The 27,101-nt window shown below is 42.4% G+C and overlaps 1 protein-coding gene across 6 annotated transcripts in view; it reads left to right on the top strand.

Annotated features, from left to right (window-relative positions):
• SEMA5A (semaphorin 5A) overlaps positions 1-27,101 on the top strand; it is a 629,987-nt gene that overhangs the window by 446,026 nt on the left and 156,860 nt on the right. For all 6 annotated transcript variants that reach the window (XM_059724459.1, XM_059724460.1, XM_059724455.1 and 3 more), the window contains one exon: positions 16,014-16,221. In XM_059724459.1, the coding sequence (XP_059580442.1) occupies positions 16,014-16,221 (208 nt within the window). The remainder of the gene's footprint in view (positions 1-16,013; positions 16,222-27,101) is intronic.

The following is a 27,101-nucleotide window of genomic DNA, read 5'->3' as shown; positions in this document are numbered from 1 at the left end:
ACTTGCTCTTTGAAGTCCTACCAAGCAGGTGCTTTTGATTGATGAGAATGCTTTACTTTAGGATAACTACCAACTAAACCAATGCATTTATCAAAAGAAATAATGTGACAGTGTAGTTCTAGCTGAAGTATAGAAAAAGATGAGTATAATTATCCCCATGGTGAAGGAAATGCATGTAGAAATTATACCACACAGTTGTCAAATACTCTTCCATTTATGAAGGTACAACTGCATGTCTCTTGGGATTGCTGAGAGGGCATTAAGATGCTACTCTCTCTAATAGCTGTGGAAGATATTCAAGTGGGTTATCACCAAAATTGTACCCTTTCAGATTCTGAACAGTTTGAAGATGAATTCAATTATCTCTCCAATTTAGAAATCTAGGTGCTGATAATGGACCATCACATCTTCTCGTAGACAGCCATTATCAACAGTGTATTTCATTCATTCAGAAGTTTAATTTTTAGTACTGTTCACTCTAAAAGAGCATCAACATTTACTTGCAATATAATAAAGGGAAAAGACGGAGTAAAAAGGGGCTGGAGCAAAAGATAAAATAGATAAGTCTAAAATTATATAATAATCCTGGCTTTTTATGCTCTGTCTTTCAACACTAGTTCTTGCTGTAACTCATAGTTTAAGAATGGATCAAATAAATACTGAAGCTTTTCCACCATATGAATGGTATTTTAAGTTAGGATTTTTCTTCATTCTATATCTGCTGTTTTCAGTACTCTCAAAGAAGAGCTAAATATTCTTGTGCTTTTGCTAACCTTGGTAATGTTCAAACTAAATACTCTCTGGGTTTTGGACCCTTTGTATATTTAAGAGTGCAATATGCATAATTGATTGCATACCTTTCACCAAATTTTAATTAATAAAGATAATAGCTGCAGTTATCAAAACACAGAAAAAAGGAATAGTAATTCCTTTTCTTTTAAAATGTAAAGATGCTGTAAAACAGAATGTTTAAATAAGAAGATAATATGAAGCAGAATGTTGTAAGAAGAGGAAACCTAGTTGGACTCAGAGGACAATGGAATAGGTAGTATAAGTAGCTGTATAAGTAGCTGTGATGGTCCAGAAATTATGCAAGAGGCGAAGATTTTTTAGGGTGATATCTTTTCTTGGACCATGTAACAGGTTCCCACCCCAGGAGGGGTGTATGTAACAGAGGGACCATGTAATAGGGGTGGCCATGACACTCCTGGAGCCCCTGCAGCCTTTCTCACCTTTACTTTCTTTGGGCAATCTTACCTTCAAATCGTATGCCACACCTTGATGTAATTATGCTTTTAGAGAAAAGGAAGGCTGCTCCAGGGGTCGTCAAGTAAGCTCTCATACTCATGAACACAGATGTCACTGCTCATCACCTTAAGGGCTAATTATGTGGCCTCCTCATCTCTCCCTTAGCCATGCCTAAACCTTGCAGATGTTACCAGTCATTAGGCATTAAGCCCCATTGTCCAATCCAGTCATTCTCATCCATGGGCCTTCAGCCCCAGTGGGCATGTCTACACGTGCACCCAAATGTGCAGTTGTTACTGTGCAGTCCTGGCAGTGCATGGGTAGTTTCCAACCTTAGTGCACAGTAGCATCAGCATCATGGTTCATACCTGCTGATACTGTGTTACCATAGTGACAAGCTGTCATCGTAGCTAATCGCTATGGCAGTGTAGCATCTCATGTAGGTGCACCCAGTGTCAGTCCAGTCACTGCAGGCCTCTAAAGCTGGAACAGTCTTCTGCACTGTTGGGGCCTCTGGCCTTGGTGCCTTAAACCATCCTGGCCCCTCCTAGGCTCGGGCCTCTGTCTCTTTAACTATACCTCCAAGAGACATCACCCCTCATGAGCTATGGTCCCCCTTGCCTTTCTTGTTCTTGTCCCTTCTGGCCTGTGGGTCCCTGAACCTGGTTCTCACCCCTCCTAAGCTATGGGTCCCTGACCCCACCTGGTCTCACCAGTCTATGACTGGCCTTGCTCCTCAGCCTTGGTTTCTATCTTTCAGGCCATGACCCTGCTCCTGGGTCAGTTGAGCCCTCCACTGCCCCTACAGTCTCCATCCCTAAACCACCAGTCTTGCCTACCCCAGCTCAGGTGTTAGTCAGGAGCCTTCCTGTAGCCCTTCTGCTCAGGAAGTCTTCTCTCCATGGCTACCAGGTCGGATTGCCTGACCAGCTCTGGCCCTGAGTTTATATCCTGCAAGCCCAGCCCTTTTGAGTCATGTGGCTTCTTTGATTCCCTTCTGCTCACCTGCAGCCTGTCATCCCTTAAAGTAGCAGGAACCCCAAGCTCCCTGCTACAGACCAACTATGTAGTTGGGATAAAGTTGGACAAATTTTCAAATGCAGGACATTCTTCATCAGGTATATGATCTCAGGAAGCCAGGCATAGATGAGAGTCTTTAATTTTAGAAGGGAATCTTCACTTCTGGTAACATTTTTCTTTCTGCTAAGTATTGCTTTGGAATGACAGTGACTTTATTTTTGCCTAGACTTCCCAAGAAAGACTTTAAGCTATAAAAATGTGAGTACCAGCATGATTTATGATTCTTGGGGTTTGGAGTTTTCTCCACAAATGTAAAAGATGCATAAAGCAGGAAATCTTGTGGGTGATATTTAATATTGGACCAATTGCATGGCTGGGATAGACATAGAACAATGTAGTTAGCTGTGTTAGTTTGAAGTCAGGCAGAAGGCAAGATAGATTTGCACCTTTCGCCTAGGGACAGAAACTATACATAATTCTGTATAAGTGATTGGAAACCGGTCTACACCTATAACAAAACAGAAGTTTAGCACACAGACCAGTTTCAAAATGGCAGAATCCAGTTCAAGGTAGACCTGGGTGGATGTAGTATCAGATTGAATCACTTTAGGTTAGACTGGTCTATCACTTCTGTTCCGGATCCCCTCCCAACACAAGTTAGGCCCCAGTCCCCCAGCATCCTAGGCTGCATTACAACCCCTGCAAACCCCGCCTCACCAGGGGTACTTTCCTCTACCCCAGCTCCTCTTCTCCAGCCAAGCCAGGCCACCCTGCCCCTGGGCTGTTACAGAGATGAGGCAGCAAAGCCTTTACTCCCCAACCCAGCCAGTGGTGGCATGGGGGGTAGGGGGGAATGGACCCCTACCCCCTCCCTGATGGGGTCTGCACAGCGGGGGTTGGAATCCCCCAAGGCAGGGCTTTCTGCCTAGCTGCCCAGCTCCACTGGGCTGCATATGCCCCAGTCCTTTCCCCTCACGTGCACCCTGCCTCTCAGCCTTGTGGGACTAATGAGGGGATGGGGCTGGGGCATTCACTGCCCAGCAGAGTTGGAAGGTGTGCAGGAGTGTCCCCCACCTGGCCTTGGCCAGAGCAGGCATCTGCCTGCCTTGGCCAATGGACAACGACATGATTTCTGTTTGTTAATGGTCCAATCTACGCAGTTTAAAGAAATCTGCATAGATTGGATTGATTCCACCTCAGGCCTTTTGAGGTTCTGGACTTAGCCTTATAGATTAAATCAGAGATGTATAGCATACGTTTTTATAAGCAGGGGGCTTACTTCGTAAGATGCTGTGAAGGGACTGCAGGAAGCACAGCTGCTAAATAGAAAACAGTGAATAGAATACACATGTTAAGGAAGGGGAGAGGAGAAAGGAAGGGGCACTGATGAGAGAGGCAAAATGGGAAGGAGAAAAAAAAACATCAGTTAACCCATTGAGGGATGTAGGGTTTGTAAATACTAATTCAGGTAAAGGGATCATAATCCATAGTCTTGGTTTAGGCCATACATAACTCAATCCAGTCTGTAGCACTGTGATACCAGAAAGCTTGCTTACATCTATCCTAGCTATGCAGTTGGTCCAATAAAAAGTATCGCCCTCAATAAGTTGTGCCTCTTACATATTTCCTGGATCATCATAGCAACAATATTATCTCATCTCTACTAAAGATGAATAAACCATTCTCTAAAATCCAATGGCCTTACAGTATTGATATGGGGAGATTAGCTTTAAAGCATATGGTCTTAAAATGTCCCTATTAATTTGATTCTGATGGCAAAGATTCAGAACTAACTGGGTCCTGTTTCACCATTCACTTCATACATGGCCAGAAACTCATGAGAACAGCAGGTATTGCAAGAGTTTCACCATATCAGGCTGGAATCTCACTTGAACAACTTCAGTAGCAGTGAAGTCTCATCATCCCTTATTTGGTTCACCTCTCAGAAAGATGATACTGTGCTCAATTCTTTGGGATGCTTCAGCAGCCTTATGGTGTTTCAGTGACACAAAACAAATGGTGGTAAACGCAACTTGTGCTTTCTGCGGATGTATGGCTGCTCTGCGTTGAGAACTTTGTAAACCATCTAGAGTCTATTTGGTCCAGTACCTCCAATTGGGCAAGGTAATTTTTGGGAGCTTAAAGTGTTTTCACCATATTAGAATGCTTACTCTTTATTTGTAATTCAACAGTTTTTAAGCAATATTTGTATTAGTTTTGACAGCACCAGCTCAGTCATTATGGATTACTATGGCATGTTTCTCAAAATTTAATTAAACAACTATGAGGAATAATTTGTTTCCCTGCCTGTCTGTATAATTTTTTTCTCCAACAGAAGGAAATCTTGTAATACACTGAAGAAAAACTATGAGGGACTTCTGAAAAAACAAGAGCTAAAATTTTAGTAGATATTTTCTGCACTTAATATTATTGTGCAACCCCCTATCCCCCCCCCAAAAAAGGCATTTAATTTAGCCTATTTAGAGCACACCTCAGCCTCTCTCAGGCTGTTCCAGGTGATAGGGCAATAATCCAGGTATAAAGGGACAGAAGAGGCAATTTGGAAGTCGGGAGCAGCAGTCTAGCAGCTCCCCACCCACCCATTTCCCACATCACCCTCTTCTCCCCTCCATTTCTGCCACCACTTCCCCTGGCTCTCCTACCCAACTTCACCCCTTTTTCCTCCCTCCCCAGTCACCCCATTGAGTCCTGGATGATAGGTAATCCACTTGGGTTACTGGAGGACTGCAGATTGGTGGTTTTATTTTAGGTGAACATGCAGAGGTTAATTTAACTCAAGCTAGATAGCCCAGTTCAAAGATAATCTCTGCTGAAAATAGCTTAACTTTTAAGGTGCCTAAAGGGCACTTAATGAGCCTTTAATGTGTGATCATTCAAATTTTAAGTGTTCCTAACGTGATCCAATTGTAATGTGTAATTTCACCCTTAGTGCATTAATGCACCTGACAGGTGGAATAGAATCTGGCCTTAATATTTAAAAATAAATCAGTGTATTATTAAGATAGGATCCATGATGACTTTGCTGCTTGCTACCATGACTTATGACTTTGCTGCTTGCTACATGGGGCCCAGGAAGGATTTTTTCCCCGCTTCCTGCTCCATGTGTTAGGTGAGGGAGTTGGGGGCGGGGGGGTTCACCTTCCTCAGAAGCATTGGGTGTTGGCTGGGGATTTTGACTGGGTTGTGCCAATACCCCTACTGGGCCTTAAATCCAGAAGTTCCTGGCTAGAGGGTCTTGCCTCTCCACTCAGGGTCAGATCAATCACTATATTTGAGTTCATGAAGGAGTTTTACTCCATGGTCAGATTGGTATGGACTATGGGTGTTTTTGCTTTCCTACGTAGTAGGGAGGCACGGCTCTCTTCCTTGCATGTCTTAAGTATATTTTAAAAACCGGACATTGGCCACTGCAATCCCCCTGCTTTACCTGGGCAGGTCAGAGTGCTATGTCCTGTGGTTGTGTTAAGGTTAACAGTGTCATTTGGCTGATAAGTTAGACATTTGTATAAGCTGGTTTGGATAGGGATGATCCTGCCTCAGGCAGGAGGTTGGACTAGATGACCTCTGGTGGTCCCTTCAGGCCCTAATTTTCTATGATTCTATGGTTCTATGAGTTTTTGCAGAAAATCACTGCCAAAGACTGTTGTTAACCTGCTGATATTCCAACTACTCCATTTATCAAGGATCTGTGTTTTATGGCTATGCAATTGCTTTTATAAACTAATAAACATGCTTTATATCTACATTATTGTTAATATCTGTCACTGTCTGGTCTTGTTATCCACTTCATCATGATAATGAGTTGTGGTGTCAACGCATTTTAATGGCTTAAAAGCCTCCAATGATTCACAATTTTTATTCTCTCTGAACATTGAAAAATAGAAAATGTTACATCTTCATTCTCAATTGATGATAAACTGAAGGTTGTAAAGAAAACAAAATGTATATATATATATTATTTATTATATTGTGCCAAGTATTATTTTAAAAAGAAGAAAAAAGCACAATGTAGCCTAATACTCGTATTAACTTATCTGAACAGGTTGAATTATAAATAAAATAAGGGGGGCAGCTTACTAATGTGTAGAAACAGCTCTGAAAACAAAGAAAAACACAAAATTGGAATTCATGCTTTGATAAAGCAACATAATCCAATGAAAACATTTGGATGTACTTTCTGAAGTAGCTGATGATTTGGGATTCAATTTCATCATCTTTCAGTAAATGTTTGCAGTTAAAAACATGAATTTTTGTATCCCCACATTTGCAAAATTTGAAATCTCAAACCCAAACAGTGTTCTATTTGACATTGTTTAATCATATAATGTCTTCTAAGATGTCTGTAAGAAAGGGCTTAGCTCTTCAGGGGCTTGGAGCTCAGCCGCAGATCAGCAGATTATAGTTTGTCTGTCTGAGGGCAGCTGGAAGTGATGATAGGTGGAGCTACAGAGAGAGTCCAGAACCCTTGGTGGGGAAGAGGAGAGGGTGAGGGAAGGCTGCTGTGCTGGGGAGAAGCAAAAAATTGCCTCTCTCTTAATGTTTAGAAGGGGCAGATGGTTTTTGTTTTTGTTGAGGTATTCTGTTGTGGACTCAAAGTTGTTTTTGAACAGTAGAGCTGGTCTGAGATGCTGACAACAGAGCTGACTTGCCTGTCCAAGTCAGTGAGATAAGAAACACACTTACAATATCTTACTGCACTTGGAATTCAGAAGATGTTGTTAATGCCTGACAAATGATGATATTTTTGCTCAGAGAAAGGCTGTTAAATCAGCCACTTTAAACTAATTCTACACATGCCATCAGAGATATCTATTCATCTGGAAAAAAACTACCCCAGAGACTATGCCTCACCCCTCTACATGTCACAGGTACTGTGCAATTAACTAGCTAATTGTGAATTTACTTGGAGACTAGCTCTACATGCAAAGTTGCTGTCACACAATAAAAAGCTCCAACCAGCTATAAAGTTAGACCTAAAAAATGTGTACTAACTTTAGGTACTAACTTTATAGCTGGTTACTATCAAGCTTTGATTTGCTCGTGTAACGGAGTCCCCCCCATCAGCTGACAGGGCCCCCAGCTGCAGGGGTGCACCATGTGCAGCATAAAACTCCTAGACACTGAGTATAGAGGTAGCTGTGATCCACAGGGCTCAGGGAGGGCAGGAAACCCCCAGGCCCTGAGAAGCACAGTGGCCATGATCCCCAGGGCCCAGGGGGTTCCTGCCCCCCAAAGCCCTGAAAAATCACAGCCGCCTCATTTCCCACACCCTTGGGGCAAGGAGTAGTGCCCTGTAGCAATCATCAGCATAGAGGGTTTCCCACAACCCTGATAGAAAGGGATCATGATCACCATGCTCCAGAGGCTGGAGCCCCTCAACTGGTGTCTTTGGGGCTCCCAGCCATGGGAACTTGCTTCTCACCAGTGCAGGGGAAGCCTGGGATCAGTCTCCCATTCCCGTGACAGTAAGGTGTGATGGGATCTAATGCATGATCCCACAATCACATGTGGCAGGATTTATGAATCACGCTTTAGATCCTATGGTGCCTTTACCTGCACATATAGAGAGGGGCTATGAGCAAGATACTGTTTCATCTAGCAGGACCATAACTGGACTTACACGCCTAAGTGTGATTTTATTTGACCTATTCATGTCCCAGGAAATTCATTAATACATTTACTTTTGTAACACTTTGTCATCTGATCCTTAAGACTGAGTCAGAAAAAAGCAGCTAGGGGGAAAAGGACCTTCCCTCCTCCTTTATTAACTATTTTTGCAAAACTCCATGTTACTTCTTTTCTTTTGTTGTTTTGTTTGTGATGTGGCTATGTTGTAGAATGAATGCTAATATCACATCTGAGTCACATAATCACTGAATTATTTTAAAAATATACAGATTTTTATTTTTAAAAAATATGATGTTGGTTTACATTTTTCCTTTGAATGAACATTGTTTTTCATGTTAACTCAGTCTTTTCTTTATCATTTTATGCCTTTTGGAAACACATCTGGAATAGAACCAGTAACACATCAGGAAAAATATCATATGATGAATTGCCAGATTAAACAATTATCTGGGCAATATTGCTGCCATAAGTATTTTCAAATTATGCCCTGCGAAAAGCTATGAAATACGTATCTATTACTTTTCTGTTTTGAATTAAAAAAGACATTTGCTAATTTGAAACTTTTATTTACAACAACATTCTTCTTATGTTGACAGATGTCTTAAAGGGTTTAAACAAAGGCTGTTTTTACATACTTGGAAATATATCGAACAATTTATTTCTTGCAGGTGTAATTTATTTTCCATCCTTCATTCTAGATATCACTCTAAGGACTATTCAGAACAGTGACAGTCAGTCACTACTCTGTCTGTTTTTCCTCACTGCTATTTTCTGGTCATAGGTGTACCATTTCTCCAGTTATTAAATGAATCAAGTATACCTCTAGATAATCAAAAGTCACATTTTATTTTGATTTCTTTTAATTACTATTTTTCCTAAATAGCATAGGGATGCTGTGCGTGTCTTCCAGTAGTTGATGTATGATTTCGCTCCAGCTTGCACAATTCTGCTCTGGTGTTAAGTAAAGCCTAGTGGGTATTGTTGATACTATTTTTCTCAAAATTTATGCATACAGTGGAATCTGCTATTTGCACAAGTACTTAGTAGAATGGAGAGTGTAACGCCTGTAAATCCACATATTCAGGTATACAAGTGGCCTGAGAATTCATTTGAAATCATTTTCAAGCGTCTGCTTCAGACAATGCTTGTAGTTTACAAGACAGCTATGTTTTTTTTCATCAAATGATACTAAAATAGAATCATGGTATAGCTGTGATGGTAAAGGAATTATGCAGGATTTTTGGGGGGTGATATTTTTGTTGGTTCAATAAAAGACATCACCCACAAAAAATCCTTGCCTCTCACTAAAATAAATACATGAAATAAGGAGTCAACAAGATGTTGAATTGCAAATTTAGTCACTTGAGTATGCTCATTTTAGTAAATGAGGCTACTGTCCAAGATCCTAGGCAAAATACATTAAACAAAATTTTGTTAAATAAGACGCTTTAATAATAATAATAATAATAATGTGGCAGGTCTTAAAAATAGTGATTTCAGGTGTTTTCCTCCAGAATTAAGGAGCAGCTTTTTTTTAGACTGTCTCATAAATAAACATGAGCAGTTTTATAGGGTTGCATTTTTATATATGTATGCCTTGTGAAAAACAATTTTGCTCCAAGGACTCAGTAAGCTTTTACAAATATGAGCTGACATATAAATGTTTTCTTTTTCTTCAGCAAGAATTTGTAAATTCTTCATTGTGTGTCCCAGTTTTTGCCTGGAATCTTTCCAGATAAGGCAGGTTTGTTCGTTTGGTAATGTTTGCCTTGCAGGATTATTTCCTACTGTCTTTTCTAAGTTTCACTCCAAGCTTGATACTTATTTAAACACTTCCTAGTCTGCAAATGATCACATTTTAATTCAAGTATGGTATTTTCTAAAAGTGCTAATGTTTTGTATCACTTTGTATCACTTTCATCTCAAACACAGTTGTTTAGTTTCAGTGGCTTTCTATAACTTTGTCTATTCATCATTGTGTTCACTATGGACAGTGTGCTGTCCAAATTTAATTTCCCCTGTCCTCACCTTGAAATTTCCATTTAATTATTAATGAACTGCTCTGTAGTTTTGTAGACTTCTTGGCCATACAACCTGCTGTTTCACGCAGAAGTCTTCCTTGATTCTTCATCAGCTTCATTCAGGGTGCCTTAGATATCTGCTATTCAGTTCCTAGTTCAGCAGGTCTCTTCAAGCAAGCATTGCTTCATTACTTAAAATATTTTTTCATTGAATCAGTTCCATCTGGGAAATATCAATATCTTTTTCTGTGCTTCCACAAAGTCAGTCATCTTTACAGGAAACCAAACCTGTCAGCTGCCTGGATCCATTCCAGCCTGTCTTGCTTATTCTCAAAATGTGGCAATGCTACTCGTTCATATTCTTACATAACTTCGGAAACCATTGTCAGTGTTTGTGGTAAAATAAAAACCTTTGTCACTTCTGTAGAAGAGAAAGTTGCATCCATTAGGAAGAATTGCATTCTTCAGACAGCCTTGATTATTGCAAATATAGCTCTGAAATGAATTTTAATCAGGAACTCTGATGGAGAAGCTGTAAGTTCTGTCTACCAAATAGCACTCAGGAACATTTTCTGTTCCATATTTTCCCCTCCTCCTCCCATCATGTATTTCTGTATTCATTTATTTATTTAACTTTGTAGTGGCCACGGCTGAGTACGTGATGCTATTCAAGGATTTAACAGGTCTCTTCTCTGCCCTGAAGCTTGTTCATTTGGGGTCCTCTTTTCCCCTTGTTTGATGCCCATGCCTGCTACGGGACAGGGAAGTCCGGGTGAGGGTGATCCCCTGCCCTCCATTGATGCTGACTTCATGAAGGAACATCTTGAGAACCTGGATACCTTTAAGTCAGCTGGCCCTGACAATCTGCACCCCAGGGTACTCAAGGAGCTGGTGAACATCATAGCCCAGCCTCTAGCACGGATCTTTGAAAACTCTTGGCGCTCTGGTGTAGTGCCCGAAGACTGGAAGAAGGCCAATGTGCTGCCTATCTTCAAGAAAGGGAGGAAAGTGGATCCGGCTAACTATAGGCCCATTAGCCTGACTTCTATCCCGGGGAAGATCTTAGAAAACTTTATTAAATAGGCCATCCTTAAGGGATAGCCAGCACGGGTTTGTTGCGGGTAGGTCTTGCTTGACCAATCTCATTTCCTTCTACGACCAGGTGACCTATCACCTGGGCAAGGGAGAAGAGATTGATGTCATATATCTTGACTTCAAAAAAGCCTTTGACCTGGTTTCCCATAATCACCTCTTAGAGAAACTGGCAAATTGTCGCCTTGGGTCCTCCACGATCCACTGGCTGGAAAACTGGCTCCGGGGTCAGACCCAGAGGGTAGTAATTGATGGAAGTCACTCATCGTGGTGTCCTGTGACCAGTGGGGATCCCCCAAGGCTCTGTCCTTGGACCCATACTGTTCAACATCTTCATTAATGATATGGACACTGGAGTCAGAAGCGGACTGGCCAAGTTCGCTGATGACACCAAACTTTGGGGAAAAGCATCCACACCAGAAGACAGGCAGGTGATCCAGGCTGACCTGGACAGGCTCAGCAAGTGGGCGGACGAGAATCTGATGGTGTTCAACGCCGATAAATGCAAGGTTCTCCACCTTGGGAAAAAAAACCTGCAGCATCCTTATAGGCTCAGCAGTGCTTTGTTGGCTAGCACTATGGAAAAAAGAGACTTAGGGGTCATCATTGACCACAAGATGAACATGAGCCTGCAGTGCGATGCTGTGGCTAGTAAAGCGACCAAAACGCTGGCTTGCATCCATAGATGCTTCTCAAGCAAATCCCGGGACGTCATTCTCCCCTTGTATTCGGCCTTAGTGAGGCCGCAGCTGGAGTACTGCGTCCAGTTTTGGGCTCTACAATTAAAAAAGGATGTGGAGAAGCTTGAGAGAGTCCAGAGAAGAGCCACGCGCATGATCAGAGGTCAGGGTAGCAGACCCTACGATGACAGGCTGAGAGCCCTGGGGCTCTTTAGCCTGGAAAAGCGCAGGCTCAGGGGTGATCTGATGGCCACCTATAAGTTTATCAGGGGTGACCACCAGTGTCTGGGGGAACGTTTGTTCACCAGAGCGCCCCAAGGGATGACGACTAGGTCGAATGGTCATAAACTACTACAAGACCGTTTCAGGCTGGACATAAGGAAGAATTTTTTTACTGTCCGAGCCCCCGAGGTCTGGAACAGCCTGCCACCGGAGGTGGTTCAAGTGCCTACATTGAACACCTTCAAGAGCAAACTGGATGCTCATCTTGCTGTGATCCTATGAACCCAGCTGACTTCCTGCCCTTTGGGCAGGGGGCTGGACTCGATGATCTTCCGAGGTCCCTTCCAGCCCTAATGTCTATGAAATCTATGAAATTTAAATGTACAAGGATACTTTATGCCAGCACCCATAACTGAACTGGTTCCGCTGAGTCATAACCAAGCAGGATACTTACAAAGGCAGCCCATTTCAAACAGAAAGAGTTAAGTTGAGAATATTTGAGAAGACTGTTAAGAAAAAAAAGGTTTTTATATAGATTTCATAGATTTTATAGACATTAGGGCTAAACGGGACTTCGGAAGATCATCGAGTCCAGCCCCCTGCCCCAGGGGCAGGAAGTCAGCTGGGGTCAAAGGATCCCAGCAAGATAAAAGTCCAAATGTCTCTTGAAGGAGTCCAGAGTAGGTGCTTGCACTACCTCTGGTGGCAATCTGTTCCAGGCCTTGGGGGCTCGGACAGTAAAGAAGTTCTTCCTTATGTCCAGCCTGAAACGGTCTTGGAGGAGTTTGACACTGTTTGACCTTGTCATCCCTTGGGGTGCTCTGGTGAACAGGCGTTCCCCCAGATCATGATCTACATTTGATCTTTAAACAATATGCAACCCTTGGCAATGGTCAGATACGCTGAACCTACTAAATTGTATAGGTTGCTTACAGAACTATAGAATACTGGAGTATAGTATTTGGCTTTGGTTTTGAAAGTACATGGCCAAAATACAAGTGATCTCCAACCATCATGCAAGCTTGTCATGTAAAATATTTCATCTTGTACAGCTTTTAGGAGATTTATATCTATACACTTTTACAAATCAAGCCATAAACTTGTGGGGAATTACACCAAATAGTTGTCCTGTATCTGATTATTTTTTTAGTGAACAGATGTGCAATTATTAACTTTTTCTGCCAATCAAACATAACCCTAAATAGGCAGGAGATGTTGACAATAGAACGGAGAAGTTAGATACATTGAAGTTTATATGCACATGTGAAAAGGCAGCTCTCTAAGTATTCAGCTGTTGGATTTAAAACAGGGAGGAACCTTCTCCTTAGGCCTGTGTGAATAGGGAAGTATTTGATTCAGATTCAGCTGATTCAGAGGACAGTGATTTGCTTTGGAGATTCAGATCACTGTCCTAAATTGATTCATCCAAATTGGCTTCAGAAGATTCAGCGAATTTGGAGAGATTCAGTGTTTCGGATAGGCCAGGGAGAGGCAGGAACAGCGGGGTGGCTGCAGGTACTCCCGTGGCTTCCAGTACTGCCATGCCTGCATCCTGCCCCCTCCCCTGCCCCCCTCGCCGAGTAACGCACCCCCCCTGCCCCAGCTGGGCAGCTTGTCCTAGTCCCAATCCCTCCCTCCTCCATGCCCTTTCCCTTCCTCCTCCCCCAGACTCAACAGACTTGCCAACTGGAGACAGCTGTGTCAGCTGCCTGTTTAGTCTATGGCCGAATCTCTGAAGTGGCTGAATCCTTTCTGAAGCTTTTCTGAATTGATTCAGATGCTTCCAATCAATTTGGAACTTTTACTTGATCTCCCAATTCGATTTGGCTTCGGAGATTCAGTCCCTGAATCAGGCCAAATCTCCTCTGAATTGAATCAGCTACTACTGAAGCTACACACAACCCTACTTCTCCTTCAATTTCTAATACCCACTAATCATGGCTTTTTGCCAGGTATAGTTTTAGGACTTACACCCACCTGGTATACATGGACACTTGTGGGTCTATACTGCATGGGTAATATAATTGCAAACTATTTGTAAGTACCAAAAATGCCACTTTTGCAAGCTGAAAAATTATCATTTAGATAGTTAAAGTGAAACAGAAAGCAGTTCTTCATGTGTTAATTTTGCTTATAGGAAAAAATCAGAATTTCCAGAATCTGTTTTCATTTAAAAGAAACAAGAAATTGTGTATTTTTCAGAGCTGTGAACAAAACTTTCTAAAGGGTTTCTAAAGATGAGCCAAACATGAGATGATTCTATGTTTTCTTCCTGAACCTTCAGGCTCCATAAAAAAATTGACTGTGAGATGCCCCCTATCCACTCCTCCCTGGAGTATCAGCATGAAGTACCATTTATAACACCTGAGTATTAATTCTCTAATCACTGATCATTTTAACAGGCAGAATGGGAAAGGGGTTGGGAGTGAAACTGTGGAAGAGATAGGAATTCTAGGAGAATCACATATACATATGGGAAAGAAAGAAGAAGGTACTAGCAATGGTTTTGTAGAAATGAAACTATTTTCAATGGATTATCAGTAATATTAATTTCTAAATTTATTACCCAGGCCATGGAACATAACTAAAAAAGGAGTACGACATGATGTGATTTAATTCTCTTTGAAATGCATCTTTAATATGAACCTAAGCAAAATATAGTCAATGCTTCTGAGTTTGACCATGTGGATCTTTGTCTTATGAGCATTCCTGACTCCCACAAGTTGCTTGTTCATCATGGACTACTTGCATGAATAACAAATATGCATGTATATAATGATTTGCAAGACTAGGCCTTGTGGGCTAAGTCCTGCTTCACTTTACACACCTAAACGCACAAACACAGTCATGTAACTGCGAGTTTGGTCAGTTTGCCACATATTGCAGTCGGGAGTTCTCTGTAATGTAAGGGCACGCTGCCTGTGTGCACACTGCACCAGGATTTTTTCCGTGGATTTTTTTGATCCCTGGCTAAACCAGGGTTAAAAACAAAAACTGCAGAAAAAAAACTTAGAGGAACACATGCTCGGCCGGCACATGCTGCTGAAAAGTGGAGCCAGGCTGCCTGGAGCCCTGCTCCGCTGCCAGCCAGGCTCTGTGTGGCAGAATTGCCATAGCTGCAGCCTTAGGAGGCCCCCAGGATCCCAGGTAAGGCTTCTGGGGCCAGCCCAGTGCTGTCCCCAGCCTCCCCTACCCACCCAAGGCAACTTGCCTCATGCCAAAGCGCATGTGGCACAGGCGTTCCCTGGGGACAAGTATCGGCAGCAGAAGGTGCACCACTGCTTCTTGTCCCCAGGGAACCAAACATCCATGCACATCTGGACATACCCTGAGAGGCCATTCAAGAATGTCATCAACAGCTAAGACTAACATTGGTTGAATGTGATTAACAGTCCTTGCTTTGGATTGACCAAAGCACGGCAAAATGAAGAGTTGAAACGGTGTATTTCTCAGCCCTAGAAGAAAGGTGATCACTTTCCATGTGTCATGATTAGATGTGGGTGAAGCAATGGATTGTTATGTTTTGTTATACCAATACTGAACAAACACATGTGCACACACATGCACCCCCAGTCCTCCCCACACACCCTAACCCTTGTCCATTGTATTTTAAGAAAGTAATATTGCCTTCTGTAACATGAAGTGCCCTATTTGTTCATACCCTTTAGTTGTAAAACAAACTGAGACAGCAATAGACTTCATTAAATATATAGGTTTCTTAAATGGTGTTAACTGTACCTTAATCTCATGAATTAGAAATCATGGGAATGCCTGTACGTTTTGAGAGATGAATTTTTTGATGTCTGCTCACAATAGATGAGCTGTGATTGCCCATCTTCCTAGTGTCCACTATTCAAACATTTGTCTTATGTCTGTAAGCTGTTTGTGTTTATAAAACAATTGAAGCTATTATTCAGTTTTCTTTTGTTCATATAGTAAGCCTTGTACCCCAACAGGAAACCACAGTTGAACTCTACAGATTATAAGGCCTCTTACAAAAGGGTGATTATTGAAGAGTATTGAATAGGCAGTATTGCCTGCATGACTGCCAGTAAGTAAATCTTCCTCTTTGCCTTTACAGACTATGGCACAATTAAGAAAGTTCTCGCCCCAATGAATCAGACTTCAACCAGCTGCTTGCTCGAGGAAATTGAGCTCTTCCCGAAGAGGCAGAGGGAATCCATCAGGAGCCTGCAGATCCTGCATAGCCAGAGTGTTCTGTTTGTGGGCCTTCAGGGACATGTGGTAAAGATACCCCTGAAGAGGTGCCCGTTTTATAAAACACACAGGTACGAAGGATCAGTGGGCTTTATCTGCTTGGAGGAAGGTGCATAATGAAAGGTTTCATAAAAGGAAAAGTGATAGTTATAGGCATCCAAATTAACTGCAGCCTAATAAGTGGACGTAAAACTCTTATTTATACTACTTAAAAGAAGAATCTACAGGACCATTTTCCAGTAGATTAATGTGTTTCCATTAGAAAAACCTCCCAAGGCATGATAATGATATTTAAATGTCAGCATATAGAATTTGAACTATATGAATGAATCAATAAGCAACTCTTGGTATTGAAACAAAGTGTCTAGTATTTTGTAGCATAGATATTGATATTAGAAGAGTAAGAAGTATGACTACCCTGGAGCTAAAGCCAACTGTATGTATCTGAATGCAATAATCCATTGCTTTTAAATGCATTATCTGTCTGAGAAGAAGTGAGATGTCTCCCATTTTTACCCCACAGTATATTCTAAAAAAAATTATATTTAGTAAATGCTTTGAACATTCACATTCATGTGCTGGTTTAGTCAGGATTAGACTTTGTGTGATTACCTCATCACACTCCAGGCCAACTTTAATATAACAGTGGGTATTTTTCTTCTTTTTAAACTGCTGCAATGCAGTAAATGGAATGTCTCTGGGACTTCAGAAAAGGAAATTTGATGGGAGTTAAGGAAAAACTAGTTGGAGAGATGGCTGTTTGGGTATGATGTTTTTTAGGAAACCAAAATAAAATTAGATATGGCTGTTCAGAAATGACTGAACACCTGAGCATCATGTCAGTAACTAAAAGGACTTTGGTTTGTAAAACTTGTCATATTGAGGCTGTCTTATAACAGCAAAGGCATTCAGAGTTCAGCATGTAATTCTTCCTGTGTTTCACTCCAAGCAGTTTCTGTGCTGCTGCACATTTATTGTTAATAGTCTCATACTTTGCCATATTTTGACAATATTGGCCATATATCTTTCCTCGCTGTAAATCAGCACAACTATATTTCCTTCAGTTGAATTATGTAATTTTACAAAAGCTGGGGATCTAGTACTTGAAGCAAGGATGCAAAACCAGGTTCAAAGATGTTTGATTTAGCTAGCTAAGACTAGGGTCTTAATGCTGTCACGACCATCATAATCCACTCTATTTTGAATGAAAGATGGATACCAGGAAAGGTAAATGCCCATTAGCACAGTCTCATCTTTTTGTTGCTCACTTGTCTCCTGGACCATCAGCATGCCTGTCCCCCTTGCACAGAAATTGGGAAATACATTCTTCAAGATCCCTGTTTATTTCAGACAGTGAGAAAAGTAGCACAATGTAGTAACTAGTCCCCTACATTCTCTCAGGGACCAAAAGTAGGTGATCATGCACAACTTAGTATTGTGGGGTCTTGTGATTTTTGTGACCCAGTTCAAAACCATTCAAGGCTGAATCCACAAAAGGAATTAGGCACTTAAGTGCCACCCAGCTCTTACTGTAGACACTGTAGACAAAATGTAGACCCTTAGAGGCCCTCTTTAGCTGTCATATACCCCTATGGAGGCATCTAAATTACCATAGCACTGCCGATTTTGCCAGCAAAATTTCATAAGTACCTCAAGGCCTATTTCAGGGCATTCCCAGAACTGCCTACATCCTGATAATATTAAACAGATAGGTACCTATTTCTCATCCAAGCCTTGCCATTATTCAGAAATAGGGCATTCCATTGCCTGTCTTGCCTCTGATGGTGTGGTTCTCAGGGCACAGCTGGAGGACTGGACCCTGCAAAAAAAACCCCCAAACCCCTCCCCCCCAAAAACAAACGGAAAAAAAAACCAGGAAGAAGAGAAAGCACTGGCAGTCCCTGTTGCACCTTAGTATGTCAGTTGGAGGTATGTTGGACACTGAGATTAATTTACCAAGGAAGTTTGAAGCCATATCCCTCACATGCCAGGTGAATGTATGACCCACTATACTACAAGGCATGGAGAACGGGGTTGCTTTCTCAAGTCCACCTGTTGAAGCTGTTCCATTTTGCATGTGTATTCTGCAGACATTCTGGAGGGTAGGGTTAAATTCCTGAATAATCTGGATAAACTAAAGAAATGGTCTACAAACAATCAGGTGAAATTCATCAAGGACAAGTACAAAATCCTGTGCTTGGGAAGAAAAAATGTTGTTCACAAATACAGACTAGGTAATGACTAGCTAGGCTGCGGTACCGTAGAGAAGGACCTGAGGGTTATGGTAAACCATAAGCTGAATATGAACCAAGACTCTGCTCTTGTAGCAAAAGAGAAAAAAAAAAAACGCTAATAGCATACTGAGTTGTATTAACGTGAGTGTCACTTTCAAATCAAGAGAAGTGATTCTGTTCAACACTGGTGAGGCCTCACACGGACTGGTTTTGTGCCCTACACTTCAAGAAAGATGTGAACAGAATGAAAAGAGTCGAACAGAAAATGACAAAAATGCTTAGAGGCTTGGGAAGCATGATTTATGAGGAAAGATCAAAATAATTTGTGTTATTTAGTTTGGAGAAGTCAAGATAGAGTGGGGATTTGATAACAGTTTTCAAATACCTCAAAGGCAGTTATAAAGAGGATGGAGTTGGGGTTTTTTCTCTGCGTCCATAGGGAACAGAACTAGGAACAATGGCCTCAAACTGCAGCACAGGATATTGAGGTTGGAGATTAAGAGGAATTTTCTGACTGTGAGGTTGGCCAAACCTTGGAACAGGCCACATAGAGAAGTTGTGTAATCTTCATCCCTGGAAATTTTCAAGAACAGGTTAAACAGACATTTGTCTGGGATGATTTAGTCAGGGATGATCTGCCTTGAGCAGGGCACTGAACTAGATGGCCATATGCGGTCCCTTCCAGCCCTTCTTTCCTATGATCTTGCACCTATAGCATGAGAAGTGCATGTGTAAAAAGGAGGACAAATGTCATGAGAGATCATAGATGACCTCATAAGGTCCCTTTCAGCCCTACTTTTCTATGATCCTATGATCCCAATATTCATTGTGTCATAGAGAAGAGGCAGTAAGTATGACTCCTCAACTTAGGGGAGCATCCAACTGCAGATGGAAGAGGTGTGGGCTTTAGTCCTTGTTCCATTATCTGTTGGGTAAAATGGTCCTTGAATCATTTGGTAAGGACCTCTGGCCATGTTCTGTAGTAGATGTCTTCCTTAGGTGCCTAGTGCTAGGAGAGGATCCACAGATACAAATCCACAGTGACACAGGCCATAGGTAGGTACCTAAGTCCCTGAGACTTAGGAAGGCTAAGGGGGTTTCCTGTTTTTCAGATCTCAGTCTTAGGTATCTGACTTTTCCTATGCACTGTTTACAGAACCAAGGTACCTTACTGGGGGCTGTGAAGCCCACTAGGTGCCCGGACATCTGGAAGTTAGATACTGCGTCACTGGACCAAGGAGTCCTCAGTCCTTTTGTGGCTTTTATCCTCAGCCTGAGAAGCACTTACACCCCACAGTGATGGAAGCTCATAGAATAACCCTGAGGCCAAGCTGTAGATACTACAGGGCCATCATATGCTATTCTCATTTGCCTCCATACTTTACCAGACTTAAGGCTATATAACTACCATTGTTCTTATATGTAGAATTTCCAACCCATGTTAACTGGTGTTCCACCAAAAGATCCAGGGCAGTATTTGAAGTTTAGTGTAAGAGGGGACCCAAACCCTGTTATTTGGGTGTAATGAAAGGGGAGGAGAGGGGACTAACAGGAAGCCAGGGGGCTTTTCTTCCTTTAAGAGGGGACAAGAGGCTAAGCTGGTGGTGTGTAGCCATAGCTGCAAGAGGGCAGGCTGGTCCTTAACTAAGTGAAAACCCCTGTGCAGAGCTTGGAAAGGCACGTGGCAGAAAGGGGGCATGACTTCTAGGCATGTAAGCCTGGGGCCTGAGCCAGAAGGGGAGACTGGGCCTGCATCCTGCAGGGAGAGGAGCCCCTGAGTGAAACGCCTGCTGCTGAAAGACTGGCAGGCACCTGAGCTGCTCCCTGGAACTTCCAGGAAAATGCTACAGGGAGCTTATGGCCTGTAGAGAGGTAGCAACCCAGAACTGGGTAGGTTTTTAGTTGGGAAGCAGTGGCTTCTATTTATGTTGTGATTTAACCTTGAAACCAGTGGGGTGGCTGTGGCTGTAAGGGATGAAGAAGTGGCCACACAGGGATGTTGGAGGGGCTAGTACAAAGTGCAAGACAGGAGGGGCCCAGAGATGCAGTGAGGGCTGAGGCCAAGAGATCTTGGCCCAAAGCTGGCCTGCATCCAGAGAAAAGCAGGGCTAAAGTCAAGGGGCCTGAGGCCTCTTCACAAGGACCGAATTGTGGACAGAGTAACATCTGCAAGGCATGGGTGTGGCTGTAGGGGTGGAAGGAGGTCACAAATCTAGATCTTAAGGCAAGTAGGTCCTGAGGGAGCAAGTACTGAGAGAGACAGTACCTGAGGCTCACTAGCCACCAAGGGCAGCCTCCCCTCATTACCTTTTAACATCAAGGCACGGCAGTTGAGGAAGCAGGGTGAGGCCCTGGCAGGCAGGAGTGAGAGGTGGGCAGCATTGAGGTGACCTGTAGGTGGTGGCCCTCGGGTACCAGACTGTCACATTTAGTATGCGCTTCACAGAGTTTGTAAGAATCAGGAGGTATTCATGTGTGAAAAACAGGATCATAGAAGGTAAAAATAAAAAAGACCGATTAGATCATCTATGCCATCTCACTGGCAATGCAAGATTGTTCACATAGGTTTATTTCCCAATATTTTTTTCTACTCAAGTTTTTAAAGTGTCAAGCAATGGAACTCCAACCCCTCTGTTTGTCAGACTGTTCTACGGCTGAATTTATCTCAGTGTCAAGAAGTTCAGTCTAATTGTGTCTTTGTTGTGTTCATCCCATTACTCCTAGTTACATTCTCATCAGCCAGCCTACAATAACCATTTTTCATTACTTGATTTGAAATGTTCTTCCATCCTTAATTATCACTAAGTCATACTGTACATATTTGGCTCATTAATATTTCCTTGTGCATTAATTCCGCAGCACTCCTGGAATTTTTAATTTTTTTGGTGCTTTCTCTGGCCATCTACCATTTCTCTGTCATGAAGTGCACTCTCCCACAAACTACCCTTCCTCCTGTAGAGGGCCTTGACTTCTGCTTAGCACCAGGCCTCCTTTATCCAGTGCAGGTTGAACCAACATCCAAGTGAATAGTTCTAGCAACCAGGACATGAAGTAGGTATTCCCCTGAGCACTCTGCAGACCTCCCTTTGATGCCAACATATTATAGTCTTGGTCCAGTGGCTTTTTTCTACCTTTCATTTAATATTTGCTGGATAAAATGGATAATTTGCTTGATTTGGGGTGGAACTCAAATCCCTCCCTCCTTTCCCCCTCTGTCCTTCAAGTATAACATCCATCTTACTTAGGTACCTCTTGTTTACTCTCATTCCTCCCTCTCCCTCCCCCACCCCCCCCCCCAGTTGCCCAGTGGGCCATCTTCAGGAAGAAGGCTGGAGGGTGCCTTTGGGCAGTAGTGGTTGCCCAGAGCCTGGTGGATGGAGCTTAGTGTTAGAAGTGAGAAATGTGAATTTGAACCCATTCTGGCTGATGGGTCTTAAAGCACAGATTTCATACTCTTTGGATATGTGACCAAACCACTAAAATTTTGGGCTAAAAGATGAGAAGAATTACCTGCTTCTCTGTTGTCAAGCATTTATTACCCTCAGGTTTTACACAGACAAAATTTTGAGATTTGCCTGCCATTATACTCATGCCCAGCCTATTCTGTTCTTTCTGTGAGCCTACGTGGCAGTGGGGGCTTGCCAATAAATTCTCCCAAGACAGTGAGCTTACTGATGCCCTCCAGCAGCTATATAACATCCATCTGGGGAAAGAACATGCACAGAGCAGGCATGGCATTCTTCCGTGTTGCATTCCTTAAGGCAAGCTGGAGGGCCACTTAGGGAGTTTTGGTGAGCTGTTGTGGGCTGATCAGCACTCTCCTCTGCCCCCAGCCACCTGACCTTCCCCTGGGCCTACAACAGCTCACCAAAACTCCCTAAGTGGCTCTGCCCCGGGGCCTGACCCTGCACTGTCACCGCCCTGCAATCCTGGGATCAGCCCGGGACCCACATAGGCAGGGCACCCTCAGCTGGGGGAATGGGATGGAGCTGCAGGTGTGCATGGAGTGCCATCTGGGAACAGGACAGACGGGGGACTGGGGCCAGGGCTGGGATCTGGATTGCAAGGCTGTGACAATGTGGGGCGGAGCCTGGGACAGAGCCACAATCCACTCCCTGCACATCCCTGACTACAGAACCGGCGCCTTTTGCTGACACAATAGACCTTGTCTAACTTGGAAATTTACCAAAAAAAAGCTATTCTAGAGTTACTCCAAAATCATTATTTTTGGATACATTTCTGAATAGGTAGTCTTCTTTTGGTGTATGAGTTCCTTGTGCTGACTGGGCTGATATGGATTAAACTAAATTAAAAATGTTACTCTTATTTAAGAATAAAAAAGTTCTATTTGGGACCTTATAGCAAAATAACTATTCCAGAGTAATATTCCAGAATAGGTGTGTAGCTAATCTCCTAGCACAGGCAAGCAAGAAGATTGGATGGTGAACACTGGTTTAGATCAGAGGTGATTAGCTGTGTTAGTCTGAAGTCACACCTTCTGCCTGATTGGTTTAGCTCTAAACCAAGGATCAGCAGTGTTTTCCATCATTGGGCTGGAATGACAACTCTGGTCTCAGGCAGGCCAGCATTAGGACCCAACCACCTCTGCTGCCCAACAGTGGCATGACATGGGCAGAGCTCCCCCTCCAACAAAATATCTGGTGCCCAGCTGCAGTTCAGTCCTTCCCATGGGTGTCTGGTGCCTCTTGCACCCTCTATGCATCGCCGCTGGCCCTTCCCCTCCATGCAGAAGCCCACAGTGCCCAACTGTAGTGCACTGTAGCATGGGCAGTCGTCCGTACCCCCCCGCCAAATGATGCCGAAGCCACAGCTCTGTAGGCTAGATACAAAGGCTCCGTAGGCTGCATCTGGCCACTCATACACCAAAACTCATACATTGCCAACCCCTGTTTAGATATAGTTGGGACAGATCTTCCAAGTAGTGCAAACTGTAGTAGCTCCATTCAAGCCAATTGGTAATAACTAAGAATATTTGCCAGTAAAAGATAGGAAGCTGTTAAACTTACACTGGTGTTAGGGAAGACCACTGTTTTGTGTCTTATCTCTAAGGTTTAGTGCCCTTTTAGAAAGCTTGATTATCATACCTGAATTCAGTAGTCTCAGCCCTCCATTCTCCTACTTGGCAGGATTGCTCAAATTCCCTTCCACCAGGCCCAAACAACAGGCAGAAGCAAACTAGTTAACTTCCACTCAGCCCAGGATAGCTCTTCAGTGTTTTCAGCTATTTGGTAGTGAAATATGTGTGCATGTAATTTATTGTAAACAAATTCTTTTGATAAAGAGGAATTCTGATAAACTCACAGAATTTTATGGGCTGCTCAGAAGATCTTTAATGCAATAGCCTCTTGGGAATAGAGAAATAAGTTGGGGTTTTTTCCCCTTTAGTATGGCCAAGTTATGAAAAGCAGATGATCTCAACTACATACTTTTATGTAGTCTATTCTTTTAAATGAGAAGTTAGTTAAGGAATAGGGAAAAAAGCATGTGGTTTTCATGTATTCAGATATATGATATGGTTAACTTCTTTGCTTTAATCTATACAGAGAGATAAAGTTGAAGTCTTGGGGGATATTTTAAGTGCAGTGGAGTTATCTCTAACTTGTAGTGTTTGAAATTCAGCTGCAACATTTATAGAGCAACACATTTTCTTCCAGGAAGTCCTTTTACTAGTCACCTAATGTTTGGGAATGTGTTCTAAAATAAAAATTTGAGAAGCACCTGAAAGAAGAGGTTAAAAAGAATGCATGGGATAAAATAACTTAATGTGAAGCTGAGAAAATGAATGGTTTTAAATAGGTTTTATAATATTTTGTATTCCACAGACTTGTGCTACTTCAAGCAGTCCAGAAGACACAGGCAAATGCCTCTCAATATAGCTTCTACTTTGCAGTACATGCCACTTGTATTACCACGACAAATCTTTACAAAATGTTGAAGCCTCCATTGCCAATTTAAGGGAAAGTATATTCTGAAAGTCCTAAGGCAAAAATACTCTCTTTGTTTGGAATTTACTAAACATTTGGATAGATGAGAAATACAATAGTCTTGACGCAAGTATACGAACTGTGGCCAAGAGTCTCAAAAGTGGTTGTAATTACTCCCGTTTTGATTTCTTAATCTGAAACATCCTAAAAGCTTAAAGACTTTTGGCTAAAGCAGGCCCCTTTAAAAAGTTTCCCAGTGGTTCTCTGAGATCACTCATCACTTTTGAAAGCCTTGCTCTAATCTTTTTATAACTAAAAGTCTTGTATTCAAAATGTTGTTACAACAGAAATTAAAAACTGAGTTTGCAGAACCTAACTTATCTCATATATTAGTGTCTCCAAAAGTTGTGAATGCTTTTCAATTGACTATGAGCGCCTTCATTTCTTTGGAGTGGGACTGTGACAAAATTGTTGAATCAGAGACGAGGAACATTCCTGAAATAATGTAATTTGAAGTTAAGACAGACAGATAGTTCAGATTAATTGCTTCATCCCCATATCTGCTGTAGCAAAATTGTTTATAGCAAATGTAACTGAATCAGGTTGTCTCAACAAGAAAGTCAAGCACTGCAGCCTACACTTACAATCAGTGTGTGTGTGTGTGATTCTGTCTCTCTGTCTGTCCTTCCTTATCTTCCTGTTTATAGATCCATCTTTCCAGAGTCAAAAGTAGTGTACTTGAAAGATGTATTATAAATTTCCAGTATGGTTCTGGGTGCCATTATTCATTCCTAGAAAAGAAAAATATAGAGAGCAGTCATAATTTCTTTCCTTACTGTGCCTGTGGTACCTGACAGGTTGTGATATTACCACTGCATGCATTTCATTCCATGTCATTTTCTCATGATGCACAGCATCATGACCATTCTTCTGACATGTCCAGCACAGGCACTTTGCTTTCATGCTCAATGTTAAGAATTTCAGATATTAATTGCAATTGACCATTTTGCTAATAGTAGCAGACAGACATGATGAAGTGATCTAATCCAATGAGGATGGTTCAGCCTTTAGTGCTAGGGACAGACATTACACATAAACCAGTTTAAGTGATCAGAAACTGGTTTAAACCTGTAACAGAACAGATGTTCAGTGCACACAAACCAGTTTGAAAATGGCAGAAACTGGTTTGAAATAAACCTGGTTGAATGTAGTATCAGACTTAACTGATTTGGGTCAAACCAGTTTATGCAATGTCTGTCCCAGACCCCTTGCTGGTTTAAGATGAACCAGACTCCCCCAGCATCCCAGCATGCTCTCTGGGATGGGCTGGGCAGGGCTGTCTGCTCAACAGCAGAGCTAGCCCTTCCCCTCTGCTCCCTGGCCAGAGCTCCGGCAGAGACTGCAGGTACAGCAGGGTCTGCCTAGCTTCTCTCTGCCCTCGCTGCTCACTGCACAAGCAGGAATCCCTCCCTCACTCTCTCCCTCCCATCTCCCACAGCACAGACCCCAGTCCCAGGGACCCTAGGTATGTGGTATGCTAGCTAATGCTGAGAGGTGTCTGTGCGTATGTGTTTCTCCAGTTTCACTGGTACAGGCAGGCAGAACAGTGACCGCTTATGGGATTTGCAGCTAATCAACAGGTCAGCTGGTAAACTGTTTAAGAAGAGTTTGAATTAATGGAGAGAGGCTGTTGTTTTGCTGATGGAGGTGAAAAACATTGTTTTCAGCTTTCTGCTGGCTTGCTTGCCTGTCAGTTTGCTGCAGACAGTATAAAGAAGCAGGGAGAGAGATTGAAAAGCTCTGTATCATCAACAGATGCATGCACTGCACATCCCACCTTGCCTTAGAGTGCTAGCCGGGGGATGGGGTCTGGCAACACTCCTACCCCTTGAGCAGCCAGTGGGGAAAAGCCTGAGATGGTGCAGGCAGACCTCCCTAATCAGAGAGAATGTCTGTCCAGTTACAACCTGGTTCAGCCTAGCCAGGTTAGACTAACCTGCAAAGATTGAATAAATTCAGGCTCAGGCTTTTGAATGTCTGTCCCTAGCCTATGGGATCTATGCAAGATGAATTTTGGAGGATTTTTAGACTTGGAGAACAAATAGAAATTAACAAGAAAGTGTTTCCTGCCACCATTCTATTCTTTTTAAAAATTAAGTTTACCTGAGACTTAAATGTGCCCTAATAATAGCTAAGTATCCTGTATGGTTTAGACATGATCAGTTAATGTGCTTTGATGCTTTTACTTAACTCAAGAATGTAGCTTCAGGAAAGTGGTCACCATTTTGGGTCATGTTCTCTCCAAAAAAACACCTAAGTCTGATATGTCAAAGTGGCCTTTACTTTTTGGATAGATTTGTTTCTGGTGCTCAACATCAGACACTGAAGGCCTGATGTTCAGGAGTGGGGAGTATCCACAATTCCACTGCAAATCAGTCTTATCTTTCTGCACCTACTAAATCATGCCATCTGCATCCTGAGTGAGTGAGTGACTTAGAAACAGGTGCCCTCAAGAGCACAAAATGCTATGTTTTTAAAATGCAGACACTTGCATTAACTTTGGAGTAGGCCCCCAGAAGACTTTCCTAGAGATGTAATAGTTTAAATCTACAGGTTGCTCCCATGTTAACTCCAGTTTAGAATACTCTGAAGATAGCCCTGAGTTTGGCTATGATAGAGTGAGAATATTATTACACTTAAAACAATATGGGAAGTATTGCTAGCAGTCTAAACTGAAGAGTAACATAAAATAACAAGTGGTTGTAAATAGTC

This window comes from Alligator mississippiensis, chromosome 3, assembly GCF_030867095.1.
Source record: "Alligator mississippiensis isolate rAllMis1 chromosome 3, rAllMis1, whole genome shotgun sequence".
Lineage (NCBI taxonomy): Eukaryota > Metazoa > Chordata > Crocodylia > Alligatoridae > Alligator > Alligator mississippiensis.
The sequence above is the reverse complement of the archived record's forward strand: the minus strand, read 5'-3'. Positions and strand labels throughout refer to the sequence as shown.